Genomic DNA, 26,926 nt, shown 5'->3' with positions numbered 1-26,926 from the left:
TTGAGAACTACGTTGAATGTTTTGACAAGAGAAAATAATTTTTTTTTTCTTTTTTGAGACAAAGCCTCACTCTGTTGCCCTGGGTTAAGTGTCATGGTGTCATCATAACTCACAGCAACCCCAAACTCTTGAGCTCAAGGAATCCTCTTGTCTAACCCTCCCAAGTAGTTGGGACTACAGGTTCCTGCCACAATGCCCAGCTAATTTTTCTAATTTTTTAGAGATGGGGTTATACTCTCGCTCAGGCTGGTATCAAATTCCTGAGCTCAAGTAACCTACCTACTTCAGCCTCCCAGAGTGCCAGGATTACAGAAGTGAGCCACTGCACCTGGCCCACACAGTAACTTTAAGTTCTGACCATACTTAAACAAAAAGACCTAAAAATAATAAATCTCTAGTTGTTATTATTATTATTATTTTTGAGACAGAGCCTCAAGCTGTCGCCCTGGGTAGAGTGCCATGGCATCACAGTTCACAGCAACCTTCAACTCCTGGGCTCAAGCGAGTCTCTTGCCTCAGCCTCCCAACTACCCTGTTTCCCCGAAAATAAGACATCCTCCGAAAATAAGACCTACTTACAGGAAAGATAAGACGTCCCCTGAAAATAAGACCTAGCGCATCTTTGGGAGCACACCTTAAAATAAGACTCTGTCTTATTTTCGGGGAAACAGGGGTAGCTGGGACTATAGGTGCCCACCACAATGCCCAGTCATTTTTTGGTAGTAGCTGTCACTGTTGTTTGGCAGGCCCGGGCTGGATTTGAACCCACCAGCTCTGGTGTATGTGGCTAGCGCCTTAGCCACTTGAGTTACAGGCCCTGAGCCAAATCTCTAGTTATTATTATTAGTTAATGTAAATTTAACTCAGGAGTTTATCAGCACACTTATTCTTAGATAAAAGTTAAACCCACATTTATAAGTATATATATATATATTTTTTAATTGAGACAGAGTCTCACTTTGTCACCCTCCGTAGAGTGCCATGGCATCATTTTAATATCTCAACCTCTATGTTTCCCAAAATGCAACAGGATGTTCAATATTTTACATAATAATTTTTTTCTGTGAATCTTCTGATTTTATATTTTACAAAGAAAATTTTTATGATACCAATTTTATAAAGCTGATGTATAAATAAAAATTATAGGCTGAGCGTGGTGGCTTACACCTGCAATCATAGCACTCTGGGAGGCTGAGAAGGGTAGTTTGCTTGAGCTTACAAGTTTGAGACCAGCTTGAGCAAAAGCAAGACCCCGTCTCTACTAAAAATAGAAAAACTGAAGCAAGAGGATCACTTGAGCCCAAAAGTTGGAGGTTGCTGTGAGCTATGATGGCACAGAGTGACAGTTGAGACTCTGTTTAAAAAAACAAAAAATTGGGCGGCTCCTGTGGCTCAGTGGGTAAGGCGCCAGGCCCCATATACGGAGGGTGGTGGGTTCAAACCCGGCCCCAGCCAAACTGCAACCAAAAAATAGCCGGGCGTTGTGGCGGGTGCCTGTAGTCCCAGCTACTCGGGAGGCTGAGGCAAGAGAATCGCTTAAGCCCAGGAGTTGGAGGTTGCTGTGAGCTGTGTGAGGCCACAGCACTCTACCAAGGGCCATAAAGTGAGAGTCTGTCTCTACAAAAAAAAAAAAAATTACATTATAATCAATATGTAACTTGTATCATCAGACAGGATAATCAAATGAATCCTACAAGTAAAATTATGAATGGATCCTAAACAGCATATATTTAGAATACTGCATTTTTTTTTTTTTTTTAAAATAGAAACAGGGTCTCGCCTTCTCAGACTGGAGAATACTGCATTCCTTTTGACAAAGAATTCAAAACAACATTTTGAAGCAGGCGTTAGTAAGCCAAGACTTGTGAGGGAAACTTTTACAAATGAAGTTTTACTGGAACACAGCTATGGTCATTCATTTACATATTGTCTATGGCTGATCTTGCCCTCTAATTGCACAGCTGAGAAGCTGCAGCAGAGTCCATAGGCACCACAAAACCTGAGGTATTTACTATGCGGTCCTTTACAGCAAAAGTTTTCTGATGCCTGATTTTTTATTTGTTTCTTTAAATGTGCACATCTTGTGGCTTGGCAGCCGTAGCACAGTGGTTACGGCGCCAGCCACATACACCGAAGTTGGCAGGTTGGAACCTGGCCCAGGCCAGCTAACCAACAATGACAACTGTAACAAAAAGTTGCTGGGCGTTATGCCGGGGGCCTGTCGTCGCAGCTACTTTGGAGGCTGAGGCAAGAGAATCAATTGAGCCCAAGAGTTTGAGGTTGCTGTGAGCTGTGATACTACAGCACTCTACCGAGGGCGACACAGTGAGACTCTGTCTCAAAAATAAACAAATAAACGTGCACATCTTAAACTAACGTCTGTTCTAAAGTATCATACTTTCCACCCCACCTCAAATAATGGTTGATTTCATCAATTAAACTAATTCTGAATTATTCTGATGAACAGAAAGAAAAGCTTTTAAAGTTTTAAAAAACTTAAAAACGCGATAAAATTAATCATGAATGATGGGGCTTAATGAAAAACAATTGTTAAATGGGAAATACTGAAATAAAGGCTTATACAAATATTTTTAACAGCCCAAAATTTATATTTTAGTTACCATTTTGCTTATAAAAATTAACATCTAACCTGATTGATCCAAGAACATGTAAAATCTTCTCTCCATCTAATGGATAATCGACATTTGGGGGTGGTGAGGGATGCTGAAATATAAATATCATAAGCGTAAGTCCATGCATGTTGTAACCTCTGAAAAAAGATACATTTTTTTTTTTTGACTTACCTCATTATTCCCATCAATATTAAATTTTGCTGCTTGGACTTTTAGTCCACGCTTCAGATCACTAACAAAGCAAGTACGCACTTAAAGAAAAGAAGAAAAGAAAACCTTGTTATGGTCAGTGATTAACTGAGTAGAGTGAACCTAGACCCGGGTTAAAAGGATTCTGTTCAAGGGAATCCAAGCAAATCAAGCAAATAATCACCCACTCTTTGGCTTTTATAAACTCTGCTCCTATCTTCCGAAAGCTTATTGCAATACATTCATAAATAAAAAAAACCTTTTCATTCCCTGAGGCCTCATAACACATTTGCATATTGATCACTTTTGATCTTCTATAAAACCTCATTTTAAAAAAACACCTTGGAGGGAAACCAGCATGTTGTTTGATACCCCATGTGTAAGAAGTACCAAATCAAAATGAATTTTAGCATCATAAAAATGTAGCCATTCTAACTAAATCAAATGTTTCTTTGAACCAGGTTTTTTAAAATTCTCTCTCTGATTCCTTAAAAAAAAATCTTGGTTCAGAACTCAAAACTAAATTCTGTTCTGTTGCAGTGTGACACGCCTCAGTGTAGGGCCTTTTGCCACAGGTGTTTTCTCCTCCTGACCACACCCCCCACCACCACTCCCAATATATCTTTTTACGTTTTTACATTTTTGAACATTGAACTTTTAAGTTTTTTTCTGTTGCAAAGTACCGAGGTACTTCAAACTCAGAAATAGGGAATAAACCAATTTTTAAAGGAAACAGAAAATTGACATTGAATGTAAGAAACTCGACAACTTGTCAGTCTTGGTGAATTACTTGTAAAACTTGTGAGTCATAATACTTATTATATAATGGATTTCATTTACTAATCAAAACATTTGGTGGGAATCCACAATATACTACATGTTAGACAGTAAACTGGGCACTAAAGCCACTTAGATATTTTATGTTTTATTGAGGTCCTCATAACTGTGTAAGCAAGGTAAATATCTTGTCCATCAGGATCACACACACACAGACAAGGTGCCAAAAAATGCACGCACACTTTAAGAAAGGAACTGTATTAAATTTGTAATATTCAAGGCACATTTGACTTCTGCAATAACAAGAGATGTTCAACGTGCCTTGTATTCATCTGCCATTATCAGTATATATTGAATATTATTACAATCTAATACAGTTTCTTCCCTTTTTAAAGTGTGTATACATTTTTCTGGCACCCTCTGTACTTGGCAGAGGCAAGTGCTCTTCATTAAAGCAACCAAATTATACTGAATTAAAAACCCAACAACAGATAAATTATACTTAAGAATTTTTAAATAATTTGAAAAAAATTTTGATAACTACGAACATAATATAATGAATTTGTATGTGTTGTATCTTTGTAACAAAATCAGGTTCCAATGGTACACGTTTCCCCTTTAACGCACAGACATCCTTCCAAATCCATACATCAATCTCCTACTTTTTAATAGCTACGGGTATCTCTTCTTGCAAAGGTACCAAACTTCATTCAACTCCCCCCTTTTAGATGGGATGCACACTGTCAATTTTACTAAGTACAGGAGACTGCTTTCCATAAAGGTTACTTTGCAGCCTTTATCAAGTTCACAGGAGTAAACAATAAGAACAAGATCTGCTTGGCAGTGCTAGCTCTAACCCCATCTGTAATACTCCTGTGACAATGAACAACTCATTTAATATTTCAGAGTCCAATACTTAATTATGTCCAGGTCCCATTTAACTCTAAAATCCATTATTGTCTAATTTATTATTAAATATTCTAAATTATTGACACTTTAAGTACTAATGAACGTCAAATTATATCTTTTTTTTTTTTTTTTGAGACAGAGTCTCACTGTGTCGACCTGGGTAGAGTACCATAGTGTCACAGCTCACAGCAACCTCGAACTCTTGGGCTTAAGCGATTCTCTTGCCTCAGTCTCCCAAGCAGCTGGGACTACAGGCACCTGCCACAATGCCTGGCTATTTTTTGTTTGTAGTTGTCAATTCTTGTTTGGCAGGCCCAGTCCGGATTTGAACCCGCCAACTCCAGTGTATGTGGCTGGTGCTCTAGCCGCTAAGCTATAGGCACCCAGCCATAGGCACCAACTTGTCAAATTATATCTTTTTTTTTTTTTTTTTGAGACAGAGCCTCAATCTCTTGCCCTGGGTACAGTGCCATGGCATCACAGCTCATAGCAACCTCCAACTCCTGGGCTTAAGCGATTCTCTTGCCTCAGCCTCCCAAGTAGCCACATACCCTGAACTGGCGGGTTCAAATCCAGCCCAGGGGCCCACCAAACAATGACACCTGCAACCAAAAAACAGCTGGGCGTTGCGGCAGGCACCTATAGTCCCAGCTACTTGGGAGGCAGAGGCAGGAGACTCGCTTGAGCCCAGGAGTTGGAGGTTGCTGTGAGCTGTGATGCCACAACACTCTACAGAGGGTGACATAGGCTCTATCTCAAAAAAAAAAAGAAAATGTGTTTCCTTTTAGTGAATATTTATCATAGAAATTCACTCCAGCAAAGTAGAAACAGTATGTTATTTATTTATTTTTTATTTTTAGAGAGACAGTCTCACTTTGTCACCCCTAGTAGAGTACCATAGTGTCATTAGCTCACAGCGACCTAAGACTCTTGGGCTCAAGTGATTCTCTTGCCTCAGACTCCTGAGTAGCTAGGACTACAGATGCCAGCCACAACACCTGCCTATTTTTAGACAGGGCTCAGAGTGGTCTCAAACTCATGAGCTCAGGTGACCCACCCACCATGGCCTCCCAGAGTGCTGGGATTACAGGTGCAGGCGCGAGCAACCACGCCCGACCCTGAGTATGTTATTTAAATGAATCCAATATACTATAGTACTTGGATCCCAATTTTGGGATTTTTGAATACTCTATAAAGCTTTTAAAAATGTATAAAGAAAATCAGACTAAAATACATTACACAACATCAAATCAGTAGCTTTCTTAAGCAACTTAACTGTGATTTCATACTGCACAAATTATTAGTTCCCTATTAAATTTTATATATACAATTGAGAAGCTGCTTCAATAATATATCAAGAACACTGTCAAAACTTCCGTAAGTCAGAAAACAATTAGAAAATTAGAATTTTTATTTCCGTTATTCTATAGCCTCTAGAGTAAATCCTTTTAGGATACACGTATTATATTACATTTTCCATCTGTGTAAACATTTAGAAACGTATGTGTTCCCAACCATCACTTAAGGATAAAAGGGACAAAACGAGGAACTTAGTTTACCTTTAATGTCCTCTAAGACACCTTCCGGTACTGAACCTAAAACAAAAATTTTACTTAGAATTAAAGAACTCCAATAATGATTAAAAGCAGTTTATTAAACTGGATTCACATTTCCACAGCCCATTTCGGTAAGATTTTAAAAAATAGGAAGGCACCTGTAGCTAAAAGGAGTAGGGCGCTGGCCCCATATGCTGGAGGTGGCGGGTTCAAACCCAGCTCCGGCCAAAAACTGCAAAAAAAAAATATTTAAAAAAATATAACCGCCATATGGCTTGGCACCCATCCATAACTCAGTGAGGGCGCCAGCCACACATACACCAAAGCTGGTGGTTTTGAGTGGACTGGGGCCTGCTAAACCACAATGACGACTGCAACAATAAAATAGCCAGGCATTGTGGCAGGTGCCTATACTCCCAGCTACTCGGGAGGCTGAGGGAAGAGAATCGCTTAAGCCCCAGATTCTAAGGTTACTGTGAGCTGTGATGCCACAGAACTCTACTGAGGGTGAGTGAGACTGTCTCAAAAAAATAAAAAAATAAAAATATAACTGCCATAATTTTCTTAAAGCCTAATAGAAAAATTTACTTTGCTTTTAAGGAAGAAATTTCATCATTCATAGTCAAGACAAAGCACAGAAGCTAAAGCAAAAAAAGTGAAGTTCCAAGTTTGCTTGTGGGTCCTGTGATAATATTAAGTGCCGTCAGTAGTATGCTAACCTAATTAGCAAGAATCACACACAGTCTTTTAATCTTGTCCTTCATAAAATAAACATGAGTGAGACGGTACCTATTTAAAGAAAACTTTGTAAATTAGAGGGCTCTTGGAAAAGGCCTGGGTGCACATGTTAACATTGTTCATCTGATTTTACAGACACACCTCTCATTTCTGAGTGAGAAACAAAATTTTCTTAACGAAATTTAAAGTCTTCTAAACTATGAATTTTTTTTTTTTTTCAGACATGGCATGCATCATCATAGCTCACGGCAATCTCACTTGGGCTCAAATGATCCTTCTGCCTCAGCCTCCCAAGTAGATGCGACTACAGGCCCTTCCAGGACACCCAGCTAGTTTATTTTTAGTAGAGACTGGGTCTTGCTCTTACTCAGGCTGGCCTTGAACTCCTATAATTCTACTGCTCTGGAAGGCCAAGGCGGGAGGATGCCATGAGCTCAGAGTTCAAAACTAGCCTGAGCAAGATCAGGATGCTGTCTCTACCGAAAATAGAAAAAGTAGCCAGGCGTTGTGGTGGGTTCCTATAGTCCCAGCTACTTGGGAGGCTGAGGCAAGAGGGTGACTTAAACCCAGGAGTCTGAGGTTGCTGTGAGCTAGGCTGACTCCATGGCATTATCCTCAGGGTGATAGAGCAAGACTCTGTCAGGAAAGAAAGAAAAGAAAGGAAAGGGGAAGGAAGGAAGGAAGGAAGGAAGGAAGGGAGGGAGGGAGGGAGGGAGGGAGGGAAGGAAGGAGAAAGGAAAGGGAAGGGAAGGAAGAAAAGAAAGAAAGGAAGGAAAGGAAGGGAGGGAGGGAAGAAAGGAAGGAAGAAAGGAAGGAAGGAAAAGGGAAGGGAAGGAGGGAGAAAGGAAAGGAAGGAAGGAAGGAAGGAAAGAAAGAAAAGTGGAACATGCTCTTAAAAAGCTTAAAAGGAACTCACCCATCACCGAGGGAAGGCTCTGCTCCTTAGCAGCACTGGTGTCCACAGTGCATTGTTCCAATAGTTGAGTTTCCAGCTCCCTGAATTAAAAAAAAAAAGTTACTATAAATAAAATATTGCAACTAATATCCTTTTCTTATTTGATAGTTTTACTACATAATAAATTATGTTTTAAGTAAAAATGGCTTTATTCTTTAAAGATACACAAAACTAATAGAAAGCAGAATTTATGAATAAAATTAAATGTCCAAATCACAAGACCTCTAGTGATCATTCATCAATACACTGAAAAGCATCTATTTGTGGCACAGGTGAAGATAAAGGGCTACAGGAAACTTACTTGTGAATAGCTTTTCCTCCCAAGGGGAGTGCTCCCCAACAATTCAGTACTGGGATTCCCTCATATATCTATAAAGTAGTCAAGGACATTACTATATTAGGAGACAAAAGGTGATTTCCTCGGTATTTTCTCCACTGTCTGCAGTACTGTTATAAATTAGCTTTGGCAAAAAATTCTTATTTCTTATTTTTAAAAGAGTTACAGAAAAATCCAAGAGTCAGACTATTTAAGTTCTTCACCAAAGAAAATAAGATACAAGTACATCCACGTGCACACACGCTGCAGTCGGCTGAGGTATGCAGGGAAGCAGCCACCGGCCACACGCAGCTACTGAGCACCCGGCCTGGCTCTTCTGAATTGAGACGTGCAGTACGGGGTGAGCAGTGCACCAAACTCAGACTTGAATATAAGAAACCCAGAAAATACCTCATTATGATTTCTGTATTGACTGTATCGTATATTGAATATATATATATTTTTTGAGACAGAGTCTCACTATGTCACTCTGGGTAGAGTCCTGTGATGTCACAGCTCACAGCAACCTCAAACTCTTGGACTTAAGCGATTCTCTTGCCTCAGCCTCCCAAGTAGCTGGGACTACAGGCGCCCGCCACAACGCCCGGCTATTTTTTGTTGTTGTTGCAGTTGTCATTGTTGTTTTAGCTGGCCTGGGCCGGGTTTGAACTCTCCAGCTTCAGTGTATGTGGCCGGTGCCCTAGCCAAAGAGCTAAAGGTGCTGACCTATATTGAGTATTTTTAATATATTGGGTTAAACAAATATATGAATCATCTCAGCTCTTTTATTTGTAGTTTTAAAAATATGGCTTTTAAGATTAGCTGGGCATGGTGGTGTGGGCCTGTAGTCGCAGCTACTCATGAGGCTGAGACAGGAGGACTGCTTGACCACAGGAGTTTGAGGTTACTGTGAGCTAGGCTGATGCCACTGCACACTAGCCTGGGAACACAGGAAAACCTTATTTCCAAATTAATTAATTCATTAAAAATGTAGCTCTTGGGCGGTGCCTGTGGCTCAGTCAGTAAGGCGCCGGCCCCATATACCGAGGGTGGCGGGTTCAAACCCGGCCCCGGCTGAACTGCAACCAAAAAATAGCTGGGTGTTGTGGCGGGCGCCTGTAGTCCCAGCTGCTCGCGAGGCTGAGGCAAGAGAATCGCCTAAGCCCAGGAGTTGGAGGTTGCTGTGAGCTGTGTGAGGCCACGGCACTCTACCAAGGGCCATAAAGTGAGACTCTGTCTCTACAAAAAAAAAAAAAAAATGTAGCTCTTTAGAAAACTTTTTCTTGGCGACAAGAGTCTCACTCTGTTGCCCCGGGTAGAGTAACCATAGCACACCATGACACCCCACTAGCTAGTTTTTATATTTTTAGTACAGATGTGGTCTGGATCTTGCTCAGGCTGGTGGCAAACTCCTGAGCTCAAGTGATCCTCCCACTTTGGGCTCCCAGAGTGCTGGATTACAGGTGAGCTGCCGTGCTGGGCCAAAAATTACGTCTATGGGCCACATTATATTTCTCCTGGACAGAGCTAAGAGGATATTGGACAATATTGTACGGTGGGTTTGATACCTTACTTTATATACTGTTTTGATTTGCGTTCTTTAAGTACAATATTTAGAGAAAGGGAAAAAAGTACACTGGTAAGAGTATCACTCTGGATACAGACATGGGTTTATGTCCTGCTATATGTTGATATAAACTTAAGTCAACTACCTATCCCAATTTTCAACTCTCTCATTTATGTAATGAGAAAAATAACACTTATGTTGGCAGGGTTGTTTTAAAAAATAATCACGAAGTACTTCATATATAAAACACTACTGCTTGACTTACTTCCTTAAGAGCTAATGATTTTTTTATTCCCTTCCCACTAATATTGCTTCTGATAAATATACATGGAGATCTAAAAACTGGAGAATCTTACATTCATGTACTTCAACTTCCTTTTCAAACCTTAAAGGTTTATAATGAAAAGAAATGTACCAATTTATACAGTCAGTAATTCCGTTTTGGGAACTTGTATGTTCTTCTCTATGGTGAAGGATATAGAAACAACAGCACTTACTGGTGCTCCCACAGCACTCTGGGAGCTATCACAAGTTACTATGTTTCAGGTCCTGTGCTAAACAGTTTATATACATTACTTCAATCAACCCACACAACTCTCCTAGCAGATATAAATAGTATAATCCTCATTTTATAGATAAAGAAATGGAGGCCCAAACAGATTAAGCTACCTGATCAACACCAGGTAAACAGTAAAAAGCATAATTGAGATTTGCACTTATTGTACAGTTGATTCCCATCCTCAAGCTCATAAACCCTATGGTACTTCCATGACAGCTTCTGGAAAGTCAAAAAAAGCACTCAGTTTGGCACCTGTAGCACAGTGGTTACGGCGCCCACATACACCCAGGCCAGCGGGTTCAAACCCAACCCAGGCGAGCTAAACAAGGACAACGGCAACAACAACAACAAAAAAATAGCCAGGTGTTGTGGCAGGCACCTGTAGTCCCAGCTACTCAGGAGGCTGAGGCAAGAGAATCGTTTAAGCCAAAGAGATTGAGGTTGCTGTAAGCTGTGACGCCACAGCACTCTACCCAGGGTGACATAGTGAGAGTCTGTCTCAAAAAAAAAGCATTCACTTTTCTATAGCAAGATCTTCAGCTATTTCAAGGACAATTTCTTGTTGCTTTTAAGTTTTTACTTTTAATTGAACTTTCTCATTTCAGTTTCTCCAATTACTTGTCATACGATTTTTTTCTTAAAACCTGACTGTCCGAGTCAACTTCTTTGACACATCCTAATTAGCTACGTTCCTTTTGAAAACTTAATATTCAGAAGGTCTATTCCTGGAGTATATACTAGGGCCCAAATCATAACCTTTTATCTTCTATAAAAAGTAAAATTAAGTCTTATAATCGTGAACTTTTTCCACATGGTAATTCCTATTTCTATGTGGCAACCCAAAATAGTTCAAAGCAATAAAAATTGTTTGTAATAAGTCTAATTATTTTAAAGTGAAGTAAAAACTACAAAACTAGGTGATTGACCAAAAAGATACAGGTAACACTAGGCTTTCCCTATATCCACAATCCAGGACCATGGCAGAGTTAATTCCAAGGGTCAGAAGAGCCATTAGATGACTTGGAGCAAGCAAGACAGATGGAACCTGGAAAACAGCAAAACAAAGACAACAACAAAACCAGAGTAAGTGTCAACATCTGAAGGTATTTGCCACATATTAAAATATATTTGAAAAAACTCACAGAAAAGTTGTATTAAATTATGATACCTACTTAACCATTTTATGGCCCTAAATTTCTTATTTTTTATTTTTATTTTTTTGAGACAGAGCCTCAAGCTTTCACCCTTGGTAGAGTGCCGTGGCGTCACAGCTCACTGCAACCTCAAACCCTTGGGCTTAAGCGATTCTCTTGCCTCAGCCTCCCAAGTAGCTGGGACCACAGGCGTCTACCACAACACTCGCCTATTTTTTGGCTGTAGTTCTCATCGTCGTTCGGCGGGCCTGGGCTGGATTCAAACCCGACAGCTCTGGTGTATGTGGCTGGCACCCTAGCCACTGAGCTACAGGTGCCAAGCCTATGGCACTAAATTAAGAAGTAGTTTGTTGATATCACATAAGTCATTCTATAATCAGATTACACAACAATCAAAATATCCTGTAATAAAAATACTTTAAGCTGTTTTATTCCCAAAAGACAATTGTAAAGCATTTTTATTCATTGTTATTCTATCTCTTTTAGAAGGGAACACTGAAATGGATAAAAGAGGTTCAAAGATATCAATTCAGAGGAAGATGGTAAATTTAAAAAATAGATGACCAAGTGGGTTTTATCGCAGGGTCTCAAGGCTGGTTCAATACATGTAAATCTATAAGTATAATTCAGCACATAAACAAATTAAAAAACAAAGACCATATGATTCTCTCAATTGATACAGAAAAAGCTTTTGATAATATCCAGCATCCTTTCATGATCAGAACATTTAAGAAAATTGGTATAGAAGGGACATTTCTTAAACTGATAGAGGCCATCTACAGCAAACTCGCAGCCAATACTGTATTGAATGGAATTCAACTGAAATCATTTCCACTCAGATCAGGAACCAGGCAAGATTGCCCATTGTCTCCATTGCTCTTTAACATTGTCTTGGAAGTTTTAGCCATAGCAATTAGGCAAGAAAAGGCGATCAAGGGTATCCACATAGGGTCAGGGGAGATGAAATTTTCACTCTTCACAGATGATATGATTGTGTTATCTGGAAAACACCATGGATTTTACTACAAAACACTTATAAGTGATCAAGATATACAGCGGTGTCTCAGTTTACAAAATCAACACTCATAAATCTGTAGCCTTTATATATACCAACAATAGTTAAGCTGAAAAAACAGTCAAGGACTCTATTCCATTCATAGTAGTGCCAAAGAAGATGAAACATTTGGGAGTTTACCTAACAAAGGACGTGAAAGATCTCTATAAAGAGAACTATGAAACTCTAGGAAAAGAAATAGCTGAAGATGTTAACAAATTGAAAAACATACCATGCTCATGGCTGGGAAGAATCAACATTGTTAAAATGTCCATACTACCCAAAGCAATATACAATTTTAATGCAATCCCTATTAAAGCTCCACTGTCATGCTTTAAAGATCTCGAAAAAATAATACTTCATTTTATATGGAATCAGAAAAAACCTCGAACTGGGCGGCGCCTGTGGCTCAAGGAGTAGGGCGCCAGTCCCATATGCCAGAGGTGGCGGGTTCAAACCTAGCCCTGGCCAAAAACCAAAAAAAAAAAGAAAAAAGAAAAAACCTCGAATAGCCAAGACATTACTCAGAAATAAAAACAAAACAGGAGGAATCACACTACCAGACCTCAGACTTTACTACAAATCGATAGTGATCAAAACAGCATGGTACTGGCACAAAAACAGAGAGGTAGATGTCTGGAACAGAATAGAGAACCAAGAGATGAACCCAGCTACTTACTGTTGTTTGATCTTCGACAAGCCAATTAAAAACATTCAGGGGGAAAAAAAAAAAAAAAAAAAAAAACATTCAGGGGGGAAAAGATTCCCTATTTAACAAATGGTGCTGGGTGAACTGGCTGGCAACCTGTAGAAGACTGAAACTGGACCCACACCTTTCACCATTAACTAAGATAGACTTTCACTGGATTAAAGATTTAAACTTAAGACATGGAACTATAGGGGTATTTGCGAAACTTGGTAAATGTTGAATGTAAATGTCTTGGCACAGTAACTGAGATAATGACAGGAAGGTTATGTTAACCATTGTGATGAAAATGTGTCAAATGGTCTATGAAGCAAGCGTATGATGCCCCATGATCATATCAATTTACACAGCTATGATTTAATAAAGAAATAATAAAAAAAAAAGACATGGAACTATAAAAATACTAGAAGAAAGTGCAGGGAAAACTCTTGAAGAAACTGGCCTGGGAGAGTATTTTATGAGGAGGACCCGCGGGGCAACTGAAGCAACACCAAAAACACATTACTGGACCTGATCAAACTAAAAAGCTTCTGCACAGCCAAGAACACAGTAAGTAAAGCAAGCAAACAGCCCTCAGAATGGGAGAAGATATTTGCAGGTTATGTCTCTGACAAAGGTTTAATAACCAGAATCCACAGAGAACTCAAACATATTAGCAAGAAAAGAACAAGTCATCCCATCGCAGGGTGGGCACGGGACTTGAAGAGAAACTTCTCTGAAGAAGACAGGCGCACGGCCTACAGACATATGAAAAAATAATCATCCTTTTTTTTTTTTTTTTGTAGAGACAGAGTCTCACTTTATCGCCCTCGGTAGAGTGCCGTGGCCTCACACAGCTCACAGCAACCTCCAACTCCTGGGCTGAAGCGATTCTCTTGCCTCAGCCTCCCGAGTAGCTGGGACTACAGGCGCCCGCCACAACACCCAGCAATTTTTTGGTTTGCAGTTCAGCCGGGGCTGGGTTTGAACCCTCCACCCTCGGTATGTGGGGCCGGCGCCTTACCGACTGAGCCACAGGCGCCACCCTAATACTCATCATCCTTAATCATCAGAGAAATGCAAATTAAAACTTTGAGATATCATCTAACTCCAGTAAGATTAGCCCATATCACAAAATCCCCAAACCAGAGATGTTGGCGTGGATGTGGAGAAAAGGGAACACTTCCACACTGCTGGAGTGAATGCAAACTAATACGTTCCTTTTGGAATGATGTTTGGAGAACACTTAGGGATCTAAAAATAGACCTGCCATTTGATCCTACAATTCCTCTACTAGGTATATATCCACAAGACCAAAAATCACATTATAACAATGATATTTGTACCAGAATGTTTATTGCAGCCCAATTCATAATTGCTAAGTCATGGAAGAAGCCCAAGTGCCCACTGACCCATGAATGGATTAATAAACTGTGGTATATGGACACCATTGAATATTATGCAGCCTTAAAGAAAGATGGAGATTTTACCTCTTTCATGTTTACATGGATGAAGCTGGAACATATTCTTCTTAGGAAAGTATCTCAGGAATGGAAGAAAAATTATCCAATGTACTTAGCCTTACTATGAAATCAATTTATAGCTTTCATATGAAAGCTATAACCCAATTATAGCCCAAGAATATGGGGAAAGGGAAGAGGGTAGGGAGGGGGGAGGATGATTAGAAGGAGAGTAATTGGCGGGACCACACCTATGCTGCATCTTACAAGGGTACATGTAAAACTTTCTAAATGCAGAATATAAATGTCTTAACGCAGTAACTAAGAAAATGTCATGAAGGCTATGTTAACCAGTTTGATGAAACTATTTCAAATTGTACCTAAAACCAGCACATTATACCCCATGATTGCAATGATGAACACAGCTATGATTTAATTTAAAAAATAATAAATAGATGCCTTTGCCATCAAAATGAAAATACAGAAAAACATTCTTTTTTTATTTTTTAAATTTTTTATTTTTTTTTGCAGTTTTTGGCCAGGGCCAGTTTGAACCCACCACTTCCAGTATATGGCACCCTACAGTGCGGTAGCATCACAGCTCACAGCAACCTCCAACTCCTGGGCTCAAGCAATTCTCTTGCCTCGGCCTCCCAAGTAGCTGGGACTACAGGCATCTGTCACAATGCCCGGCTATTTTTTGGTTGCAGCTGTCATTGTTGTTTGGTGGGCCCTGGGCTAGATTTGAACCCGCCAGCTCAGGTGTATGTGGCTGGCACTTTAGCCGCTTGAGCCGCAGGTGCCGAGCCCAGAAAAGCATTCTTGATTGTCTTTATTTGCACAGCTTATAACACGAACTATTATTATTATTATTATTTTTTTTTTTTTTTGCAGGTTTTGGCCAGGGCTGAGTTTGAACCTGCCACCTCCTGTATATGGGGTGAGGCCAGCACCCTACTCCTTTGAACCACAGGTGCCACCCATGAACTATTATTTTTAAAACACTACAATATAGTAGTTTGAAGAGCAAATCTTCAAAGAGTTCTGTGTGACAGCTTTTTCGGTGAGAATCTGCAGACTCGATAACATCTCAAATGCCAGATATCCTATCAAAACACTGCAAGTCCACCACAATCCAGCGGCAGACAAAAACAGTGGCTCTACTTCCCCATCTAGCCACAGCAGGTGTTCTAATCAGATGCAAAATAAGGATACTAACACAAAGGCAACTAAAACTGGAAGCACCTTCTATGTTATTTAAGTGAGGCTGCAGTGACATTTTCTTGTTTTGCTTCGGGTTCTCCATACTGCCAACAAAATTCCTGGACCTATGACACCAGGAAGTACAGGAGGCTGTGCAATCTATTTCTCAGCACCTGCCTTACCAAAATATAACTTAGAGATATAACTGCTGGCCCAGCCTGATGGCTCACACCTGCAATCCTAGCACTCTGGGAGACCAAGGTAGGAGGATCCCTTGAGCTCAGTTCAAGACCAGCCTTTGTATGTGGTGTGAACAAGAGCAAGACCCCATCTGTACTAAAAATAGAAAAACTACCCAGGTGTTGTAGGGGATACTTGGGAGGCTGAGGCAAGAGGATCTCTTGAGCCTAAGAGTTTGAGGTTGCTGTGAGCGATGATGCCACAAAACTCTAGCCTGGGTGATATAGGGAGATTCTACTCAAAATAAATAAATGAATGAATAACACTAATTAAAAGAAATCTCCAATTATCTAAGGGTTGGAAGAAACGCTAATTAAGCATAAACTAACCATACAAAGGAAAAAAAATACATGGCCAATTTGAAGAGGCTTCTATCATCTGATTCCTCTACTGTGTTATATATACAATGAAAAATAAAAATAAGAACATTTTAGTTTAAGTTTTTTGAGTACATACCAGAAAAAGGGAAGAAAGATTCCCTGACAACTAATAAGAATTTTATCACTTTTCTTTTACCTTCAAAAGCAATTTACTCATTTAATTTAAAAATAGGTACCTCAAAATATTTGAAAAGAACTCGTGTGAGTGTCTCTCTGAAGTGAGAGGGACACAAGACTGACTCGATGACCACAACCCGGCGGTCTCTGGGATTCACCAACAGGTGCCTGAAAAGGGAAAGGATTGTTTTTTAAGAGAAAGTAAAAGTTTGCATTTATTTTGGTAAGTAATATAACTTGATAAGAATAGAGACATTACACTATCTTAGCTTAAGATGCTTTAAGACAAAAGACACCTTCATTTTTTCTAAATTTCAGATTAATATAAAGGTACAAAAGAATAGTTTACAACATCTGCGTGTGTTAGGTAAGGTCCCTGTTGTAGTTGTGCCCCACAGCCAGGAGGTGTGCCATATACCCCCACATTGTGCCCATTAGGTGAGATCATACCAATCCCCTTCTCCTTTCTCCCTTCCCCCAACTTGAATTGAGTTTTTCTCTTGTTGGGCATATTAGTATTGAGAACACTTGATATTTGCTTTTCTATTCTTTTGCAACTTTACCAATGATGATGTGTTTCAACTCTATTCAGGTTAATAAAAAACATGCAAAGTCTCCATCTTTTCTTATGGCGGAATAGTATTTCATGGTATACATATACCAACTTTGTTAATCTGTTCATGGGTTGATGGCACACTTGAGTTGATTCCACATCTTGGCGATTATAAACTGGGCTGAATAATAAATAAACCATCTAGCGCACATGGCCTTATGATAAAATGATTTTTTTTTCTCCTGGGTAGATAGACACATTCATTTTATTAGCCCTGAAAGATGTTTCTGACCTCTTCCTATGTGCCATGCACTGTGCCAGAACTTTATTGTGAATAACTCATTTATTTTAGAAAACTAAAACCATAGCCTACTATGATTACTAACTTAAGTCATTAAAATGATTTTTCATTAGGTTACAAAAGTAATATGTGCTCCCAAAATTCCAAATATTATAGGTATTTTTAACTTGGAAAGCACAAGAATTTTACACTCTGACAGCCCAGAAACTATTACTGAATGCAGTTCGCATACTTTTCATTCTTGTGAATGTGTATGCAAATATTGTAACAGAACTATCATTCTGGCTCGGTGCTCGTAGCACAGTGGTTACAGCACCAGCCACATACACCAAACGTGGCGGGTTCGAACCTGGCCAGGCCAGCTAAACAACAGTAACAAAAAATAGCCAGATGTTGTGACAGGCACCTGTAGTCCTAGCCACTTGGGAGGCTGAGGGAAGAGAATCGTTTAAGCCCAAGAGTTTGAAGTTGCTCTGAGCTGTGACACCACAGCACTCTACTGAGGGCGACATAGTGAGTCTCTGTCTCAAAAAAAAGAAATGTCATTCCACAGATGTTGTTCTTCAACTTGGTTTTTATCACTTATCAATACATCTAAGACACCTTTCTGTACTGCTACATAGAACTTTTTTTTTTTGAGGCAGAGCCTCTAGCTGTCACCCTGGGTAGAGTGCCATGCCATCACAGCTCACAGCAACCTCCAACTCCTGGGCTCAAGCAATTCTCCTGCCTCTGCCTCCCAAGTAGCTGGGACTACAGGCGCCTGCCACAATGCCTGGCTATTTTTTGGTTGCAGCCATCATTGTTGTTTGGCGGGCCCAGGCTGGATTCAAACCCGCCAGTTCAGGTGTATGTGGCTGGCACCATAGCAGCTTGAGCCACAAGGGCCAAGCCAGAATTCTATTTTTAATGAATGCATTGTGTTTCTCTGTTGAATAATTATCAATCACCTTCATTAATGGACATTTGATTTTCTTTCTTTCTTTCTTTTTTTTTTTTTTAGAGACAGAGTCTCACTTTATCACCCTTGGTAGAGTGCCATGGCGTCACAGCTCACAACAACCTCCAACTCCTGGGTTTAAGTGATTCTCTTGCTTCAGCCTCCCAAGTAGCTGGGACTACAGGCGCCTGCCACAATGCCCGGCTATTTTTTGTTGTTGGTGCAGTTTGGCCAGGGCTGGGTTTGAACCCACCACCTCGGTATATGGGGCCAGTGCCCTACTCACTGAGCCACAGGCGCTGCCCAGACATTTTATTTTCAAAACTTCTTTACATGTGTTAATTTTCTAGTGTTCAAATACAGTTTTGAAAAGGCAGTGAAAGTCAATTTTTTCTCATCAACCAAATATTATTATGACTGGCATTAAGAAAATCTATCTCATCACCAAAAAAAAAAAAAAAAAAAAAGGAATTGTATCTTACCTAAAATATAGGATATGGATGAATTCCTTTAGGTAGGAATATAATTCTTCTGTATTGATATTATACTGAACAACTTTGATAGGCTGTAAAAAATTAAAATGATTAATTTATATTAATAAAATGACCTCAGATTAAAATTAAAATGTGCTTATTCATTTTGCAAATGCATTTTCTGGTAATAAATAAAAAACAATTTGTAATGAGAATAGATACAAAAATAAAATACATAGTAGTATCTTAAATTAGGAATCCTTAATAAATGGCATATGTAAGATGACAGAATTGTTTGGCTTGTGATGACAGAAGCATGTGTTCATAGGCTGCAGTCCCCAACCCCTGGGCTGTGAACCAGTCCTGGTCTGTGGCTGTTAGCAACCAGGCTGCACAGCAGGAGGTGAGCGGTGGTGCCAGAAGGTTCATCTGTATTTATACTCCCTCCCCATTGCTGGTATCACCTCCTGAGCTCCACCTCCTGTCAGAGCAGAGGCAGCATTCCATTCTCACAAGGGAGGGAACCTTACTGTAAACTGCGCGTGTGAGGGATCTAGGCTGTGTGCTCCTTATGAGAATCTGATGATCTGAGGTGGAGCTGAGATGGTGACGCTAGTGCTGGGACTGTCCAGTTGCAGGAAAACAAGCTCAGGCTCCACTGAATCTGCATGATGGTGAGTTGTGTAACTATTTCATTATATGTTACAATGTAATAATAAAATAAATAAAGTACATAATAAATGTGATGTGCTCAAATCATCCTGAAGCCATCCTCCCCCCAACCTAAGTCTTTGGAAAAAATGGTCTTCCATGAAAATGATCCCTGGGGCCAAAAAGGTTGGGACCACTGTTTATAGGTAAAAGCTATACTCATATGCATTTTTCCTCTTATATATTTTAGTATGACTGATGATAAAAATAAGCATTGACCAAAACACATTATAGGCTTCCTCAAATACGAGGTATGACAATTAAGTTCATGAACTCATCCTAGAAAAAGTGCTGCATATTTCACTGCTGAATATCACTCCAGTCACTAAAGTACTCTCCCTGGGAGGCTATACACCTATACCAGTGCCTAGTCCACCCTTCAAAGCAATTTTGGAACTCTTTTCCTGGAATAGCCATGAAAGCTGTTATCATATTGCTCTTGGATGTCCTGAATGTTAGTAAAATGTCTTCCGTAAAGCCAACCATGGTGGCCCATGCCTGTAATCCTAGCCCTCTGGGAGGCTGAGATAGGTGCATCACTTGAGCTCACAGTTTGAGACCAACCTGAGCAAGAGTGAGACCCAAAAATAGGTGTTTCTAAAAATAGCCAGGCGTTGTGCCAGGTGCCTGCAGTCTCAGCTACTACAGAGGCTAAGGCAAGAAATCTTTTGAACCCAAGAGTTTGAAGTTGCTGTGAGCTATGACATCATAGTACTCGACCCCAGGGTAACTGAATGAGTCTGTGTCTCAAAAAAAAAAAAAAAAAAAAAAAACCCTTTCAATATTTCCTTTATTTTTTGGGTAAAGTCATTGTGGGTCAGATCGAGTTAGTAGGGAGGGTATTCTAATACAGTTATCTGTTTACTGGCTAAACTCTCCCTCGGAGACAGTGCCATGGGAGCTGCTGCATTATTGTGATACAAGAGCCACAAGCTGTTGGCAAAACAGGTCATTTATGTCTAACTTTTTCATGGCACCTACTCAGCATTCCCAAATAGTAAACTTGGTTCACTATTTGTCTAGTTAGTACAAATTCATAATGAATAATCCCTCTGATATCAAAACTACTTAACAACATTGTTTTGACTGTTGAGTTGGCTAATGAGACTTCTTTGGCAGGCAGAACGGGCTGACTTCCATTGTGCAACCTGACACTTCGTTTCAGGGTCCTATTGGTCCACCCATGTTTCATTGCCAGTGATAACATGACCCCAAACATCTCACCTCTCGAAAATGTCTTGGCAAACTTTGACTCTCCTTCACCTTCATTCATCAGTGAGTTCCTTTGGGACCATTATTTGCACACACCTTTCTCATGCCAAGACTTTCAGTGAAGATTTTCCTGTTTCTCTATTGATGTGCTATGCTTCTTACAATCAGCCAACGATTTTGATACACGATTCAAAGAATTTTTGCAATCTTTTCTACAGTTCTCCTCATTACTGTCCACCCTGACTTCTCTTCATCACTGACACTTTCTCTCCCCTCAGAAAAATATTTAATCCATTTGTACACTGCTGTTTTCCTCATGGCGTTATACCCATAAACTTGGACCAACATGTCCCTAATTTCACTTCCACTCTTGCCAAGTTTAATAAGAAATTTAACGTTTGGTTGTTCCTCTAATTCAAGCTCCAACATTCTCTTGACAGCACATAAAAATACACAACCACAATCCTGAATGCCACTCAGCCAGCTGTCAGACAAACACAGCAGCACTGAGACGCCGTTATACCAAGGTTATGAGACCTTTCCAAGCTGCCTGTACAGTGCTGCCAACGTAAGAGCACACTGTCAAGTTCCACCTTGTGTTCCTCCTGCGGTTCATGGTCACTCCCAAGACACTGATACCTTCCTTTCTGTCACACTACCATGCTCAATTATTTAACTGTTAATAATTATTATTTAACTAGTTAATGTTTAACTTTCTGTCAGACTAAGTTCCATGGGGCAAGAACTATTTCTGGCTTGCTTCTGATATATCCTTCTTCAAATGATACAGTAGCAGGAACATAGCAGGTTGTTTATAAATACATGGTATTAAAATGAGCACAAGCACCATTAGCAGTAAAGCAGCATACGCACCCCCAAGTGGTAAGTCAACACTAATACGCGTACGCAGAGTGAGAGCTTCACTTACGCTCCTCAGAAAGCTCTAAGAATCCTGATGCATCACTGGAAAACCTCTCTTCTTTACTCTTTCAAAGGAAAGACCATCATCAGCTTGACTAATTTCTTCATTTTATGTGGCTCATAGAAGGTTCCAAACCATATATACATTTATATACTTCATATACATGTCTTTTCTTATTTATCTATTTTTTTACATTTGTCTTTTCAAACGAAGATAAATGTCCATGAGCATGCAAAGACTCTAAGTCCAGTAAGGAATCTATCTAGTAACAGTCATGCCAATTACCATAAAGCAAAATTACTAACAAATAGGAACTTCCATCAGACTTTTGAGTACCATATCACAAATATCTACCATTATTTCTGGCTTGTCCAGTGATACACAGAATGTTTTAAAATCAATGAAATGACTCCCAATCAAGTGTAATTAAAAAGATTTCCGGTGCATTCTAATTCCAAATACAAATCAATGGGCCAGTCTATTCTGTTACATATTTTTATTTTGAGACATAGTCTCACTTGGTCACCTACAGTAGAGTGCTGTGACGTCTTAGCTCACAGCAACCTCGAACTTTTGGGTTCAAGTGATCCTCTTGCCTCAGCCTCCCAAATAGCTGGGACTATAGGTACCTGCCACAACACCCAGCTATTTTTTTTAGAGATGGGGTCTTGTTCTGGCTCAAGCTGGTCTCGAACCTGTGAGCTCAGGCAATCTACCCACCTCAGCCTCCCAAGTGCTGGGATTATAGGTGTGAGCCACCACACCTGGCCAATATATATATATATATACATACATACATATATATGTTTTATAAAACACATGCAGCCAGGCATGGTAGCTTATACCTGTAACCTGGGAGGCTGAGGCAGGTGGATGCCTGAGTTCAAGACCAGCGTGAGCAAGAGTGAGACCCTGTCTCTTAAAAAAAAAAAAAAAAAAGCTGGGCAGCTCCTGTGGCTCAGTGAGTAGGGCGCTGGCCCCATGTACCGAGGGTGGCGGGTTCAAACCCAGCCCCGGCCAAACTGCAACAAAAAAATAGCCGGGTGTTGTGGCGGGCGCCTGTAGTCCCAGCTGCTTGGGAGGCTGAGGCAAGAGAATCACATAAGCCCAAGAGCTGGAGGTTGCTGTGAGCCGTGTGACGCCACAGCACTCTACCAAGGGCAGTAAAGTGAGACTCTGTCTCTACAAAAAAAAAAAAAATCAAAAAACAAAAGCTGGGCTTTGTAGCAGGCACCCATAGTTCAGCTACGTGGGAGGCTGAGGCAAGAGAATCACTTGAGCCCAAGAGTTTGAGGTTGCTGTGAGCTTCTCAAACACTAGAGTGCCCTGCTGTGAGACACCAGGGCACTCTACCCCGGGCAACCAAGTAAGACTCTACCAAAAACAAAACAAAACAAAAAACCCCTCACATATGCATTTGCTAAATAAGATAGTAGCGTTAATATAATAGTTCAGTTGCATTAGTTCATAACAGGCAACAGAAACAAAAATTATGATAGCAGAATTATAACCTTCCTCATGAAAAAGCAAGCCCTCGGCTCTATGATCACACAGGCAGATGCCCTTTCAGACCCACTGAAGGACGTTCCCACAGCTGCCTACCCCAGGGCCCCTCCTCCGAGCGCATCCTCTCAGGACTCCACTGGCGCATTTCCTCCTAGTGTCCACCTAACAGCAGTGCCCAGCCCAGAGTGCTTCCACTGGCTTTGTCTCACTCTTGCTCAGACTGGTCTCAGACTCCTGAGCTCAAGCATCTACCTACTTTGGCACCCCAGAGTGCTAGGATCACAGGTGCAAGCCAGCACACCTGGCCACTGCTCCCAACCTGAGCCTAGAAGTTTAAGACTAGCCTGGGCATGGGTGGCGCCTGTGGCTCAGTGAGTGGGGCGCCGGCCCCATATGCCGAGGGTGGCGGGTTCAAACCCAGCCCCAGCCAAACTGCAACAAAAAAAAAAAAAAAAAAAGACTAGCCTGGGCAACATAGCAAGACACCCCCCCCCCAACCTAACCCCACTCCCTGTCTCTTATTTTCTCTAGATTTTTTTATTTATTAATTAATATGAGGGAAGAAAAAATTAGGTTACATTGCCCCTCGTCTCAAAAAACGTTTGTTTTTCAAAAGTCTTTAGATCTTAGAACTACAGATAATGGAATGAAGACCTATTTTAATAAAATTTAATGAGGACATTTTATTTTATTTTGTTTTTTGAGACAGAGTCTCACTGTTGTCCTTAGTAGAGTGCCATGGTGTCACAGCTCAGCAACCTCCAACTCTTGGGCTTAAGCGATTCTCTTGGCTCAGCCTCCCAAGAAGCTGGGACTATAGGCACCCGTCACAACGCCCGTCTATTTTTTGGTTGCAGTTGTTTAGCTGGCCCGGGCTGGGTTCGAACCCGCCACCCTTGGTGTATGTGGCTGGTGCCATAACCACTGTGCTACGGGTGCTGAGCCTAATGAAGACATTTTAAATAAGAGAAGAATAAAATTATTCCAGTGATTATATTACACTAGGCTTATACGCAGTGAAACTATTTTACTAGGGCTAAAAATTTTCTGGATATTATATGATTTCATTTATAAAGAATATACAGAAAAGGCAAATCTCTAAAAACAGAAACATACCAGTGGTGAGTTGGGGCAGGAATGGGGACTGACCATAAATGGCATTAGGGATCTTAGTGGGGTGATGAAAATATTCTAAAATTGGATTGTGGTGTTTGCTATATAACATAACTTTATGATATGCAAAATTAGATCTTGATAAAGTTGATTTTAAAAGGTTCTCGTGGAAATATAACCATAAGATACAGTGCTAAATATAAATTATTCCAAACAATTTTATTTGAAGTCATATTTGAAAATACTTTATAGTATACTACAAATTTTGCTAATTTGTTTTAAAAATACCTTAGGCAAACCAGCTCTTTTTATCACACTAGGAATTATACATCTTGGACCAGTTTCTCCAGCAAATCCACATCTGTAAATAAATGGAAAAATGAAAACTCAACTTACAGAATTCTAAATATTTGTCATAGAAACAAGTGTTTTTTTTTTTTTTTGAAACGAGTTTTTAGTATATTTGTTTCAAAGCAATGGTCACAGAAACATCTGGAACTCTGAGGCAATCAAGAGATCCCCCCCCCAAACAAAACTAAGAAGTTAATATCACATATTAATAATTGTATATTAAAGGAAAAAACTCAAATTACTTCAATTAGTGATACTGAAATAAACCAGTTTACAGTCATCCCTTTGTACCTGGGGATTAGTTCCACGACGCCCCTGCAGATTCCAAAATCTGTGCAGATTCAATTCCTGCAGTCAGCCCTCCATATCCACAGGTTACACAGCCATCCTATGAATACTGTATTCTTGATCTGAATTTGATTACAGATACAAACCCCAAGATACTGGGGGCCAAATGTATTTATTTAAAAAAAAAAAAAACCTGCATAAAACTGGACCTGCATAGTCCAAACTCAAGGGTCAACTGTATTATTTTAGGGCATTTTCCCCAGATTTTCTTTTCTGTTCCATAAATTAACCTTTTTATTATAGGCTTATGTTTTCTGAAAAGGCAGACCAAGCTCTGCCATGGTCTTTCAATTCCTCTGGTCTTCTGATATAGACGTCAGTGTAATGGCAGAAGTGGTGTTGTAGGGCAAGGCACCACCAGCTGCTGTTTCCATGCAGGAACCAGAGTACCAGACCCCGCAGTTGTCTCTTCATCTTGGTTTTGCCACAGGAGGAGCAAGTGTACTTGGTATGCTGGGTGATTTCAACTTTCTTCATCATTTTCCAGAGGGAGGCACCATAGCAGGTCCCGTATTTACTGACAATTCCGATCCTTTTGGTGCGTTGAGCCACGTCATTGAGAACCAGGCCAGATCCCAGACAGCTTCCCCTAGATTTTAACTGTAGCTGACTTTTAAGTAAGACATTTCTACAAGCCTGAATCTGTACTGTATTATGTGATTTCATTCATATAATTCAGATGGATCACTTATAATTCCATCATTCTAATATTTATTAGCTTCCATATTGCTGTTTGCTTCCAGCCTGTTTTTTTTTTATTTTAAACTATGCATATTGGACAGTTATGATCATGCTTCATTCACAGTGAACTCAGACCATAAGCTTCTGTCCATATTAACGACCTTCATTGCTATCATTTTTCAAACTGCGTATTTCATAACTTAAAAAATATTTTCGTTACTTGGATATTTAGCTACCTCCATTTTTTATATTAGGAAAACAAAACTTTTTTAAAAAACTTGCAAATGATCATGTTAGTTTAGTCTTAGTTTCACCTCTTCTTGTGCCGTCTACTTTTTGGTACTGCTCTCTTCCTATTCCCAAGTGCTCTCCCCATCTCCTACTGTTCCCATCTCCATGCTCACTAGCTTCTCAAATTCCCCAGAATGCAACCCATTAGGTAGCTTCAACTCCTTTCATTTCACAAATTCACAACATCACCTCCCTGCTTTTATTATCAATAATTGTCTTCCTGGGCGGCACCTGTGGCTCAGTGAGGAGGGTGCCGGCCCCATATACCAAGGGTGGCAGGTTCAAACCCAGCCCCAGCCAAACTGCAACAAAAAAATAGCCGGGCGTTGTGGCCAACGCCTGTAGTCCCAGCTACTCTGGAGGCTGAGGCAAAAGAATCGCCTAAGCCCAAGAGCTGGAGGTTGCTGTGAGCTGTGACGACACAGTACTCTACAGAGGGTGACCAAGTGAGACTCCATCTCTAAAAAAAAAAAAAAAAAAATCAAATTCCTGTTTAATAGCTTTTTGCTGCTTCCTCCATGTACAGCCAAACTAATTACCTTTGAATAGTAGCCTCAAGGTATTTATCATGGTACTAAAAAATTTTTAAATAAACAAGAAAATATAAGTAAATAGCGAAAGCCTTGTATAAAACAGTAATTGAATGTCATAATCAAGGACCATGTTTCATCCTGTTTTAGAGCCTGAAGTCCAATTTTTAAGGAGGTGCTTTTTAGTCACTTATACAATAAATGGCTATTAAATACTTACTATATGTTAGGAAGTACTTAAGAGGTCACGAACATTTTTCAAATGTTGCCATTTGAGAAATACATGTCTGGTGGGGTCCAGTGACTGACGCCTGTAATCCTAGCACTCTAGGAGACAGAGGCAGGAGCACTGCCTGAGCTCAGGAGTTCCACAAGAGCCTGAGCAAGACAGAGATCCCATCTGTACTAAAAATAAAAAAACTAGCCAGGGGTGGTGGCAGGGCCTGTGGTCCCAGGTACTTGAGAAGCTGAGGTAAGAGAAATGCTGAAGACCAAGAATGTG

At 40.2% G+C, this 26,926-nt stretch overlaps 1 protein-coding gene across 1 annotated transcript in view; it reads right to left on the bottom strand.

The window, feature by feature from the left end:
* Window positions 1–26,926, bottom strand: part of ACTR10 (actin related protein 10) — a 36,039-nt gene that overhangs the window by 7,802 nt on the left and 1,311 nt on the right. Inside the window, exons 2-10 of the mRNA XM_053602354.1 lie at window positions 24,512–24,584; window positions 18,769–18,851; window positions 16,552–16,660; window positions 11,137–11,244; window positions 8,059–8,126; window positions 7,719–7,798; window positions 6,068–6,103; window positions 2,805–2,884; window positions 2,651–2,724 (exon numbers count right to left, since the gene is read on the bottom strand). Of these exons, the coding sequence (XP_053458329.1) occupies window positions 2,651–2,724; window positions 2,805–2,884; window positions 6,068–6,103; window positions 7,719–7,798; window positions 8,059–8,126; window positions 11,137–11,244; window positions 16,552–16,660; window positions 18,769–18,851; window positions 24,512–24,584 (711 nt within the window). The remainder of the gene's footprint in view (window positions 1–2,650; window positions 2,725–2,804; window positions 2,885–6,067; window positions 6,104–7,718; window positions 7,799–8,058; window positions 8,127–11,136; window positions 11,245–16,551; window positions 16,661–18,768; window positions 18,852–24,511; window positions 24,585–26,926) is intronic.

This window comes from Nycticebus coucang, chromosome 9, assembly GCF_027406575.1.
Source record: "Nycticebus coucang isolate mNycCou1 chromosome 9, mNycCou1.pri, whole genome shotgun sequence".
In the NCBI taxonomy this organism is placed as follows: domain Eukaryota; kingdom Metazoa; phylum Chordata; class Mammalia; order Primates; family Lorisidae; genus Nycticebus; species Nycticebus coucang.
Note: the sequence above shows the minus strand (reverse complement) of the source record. Positions and strands in the feature narration are given on the sequence as shown.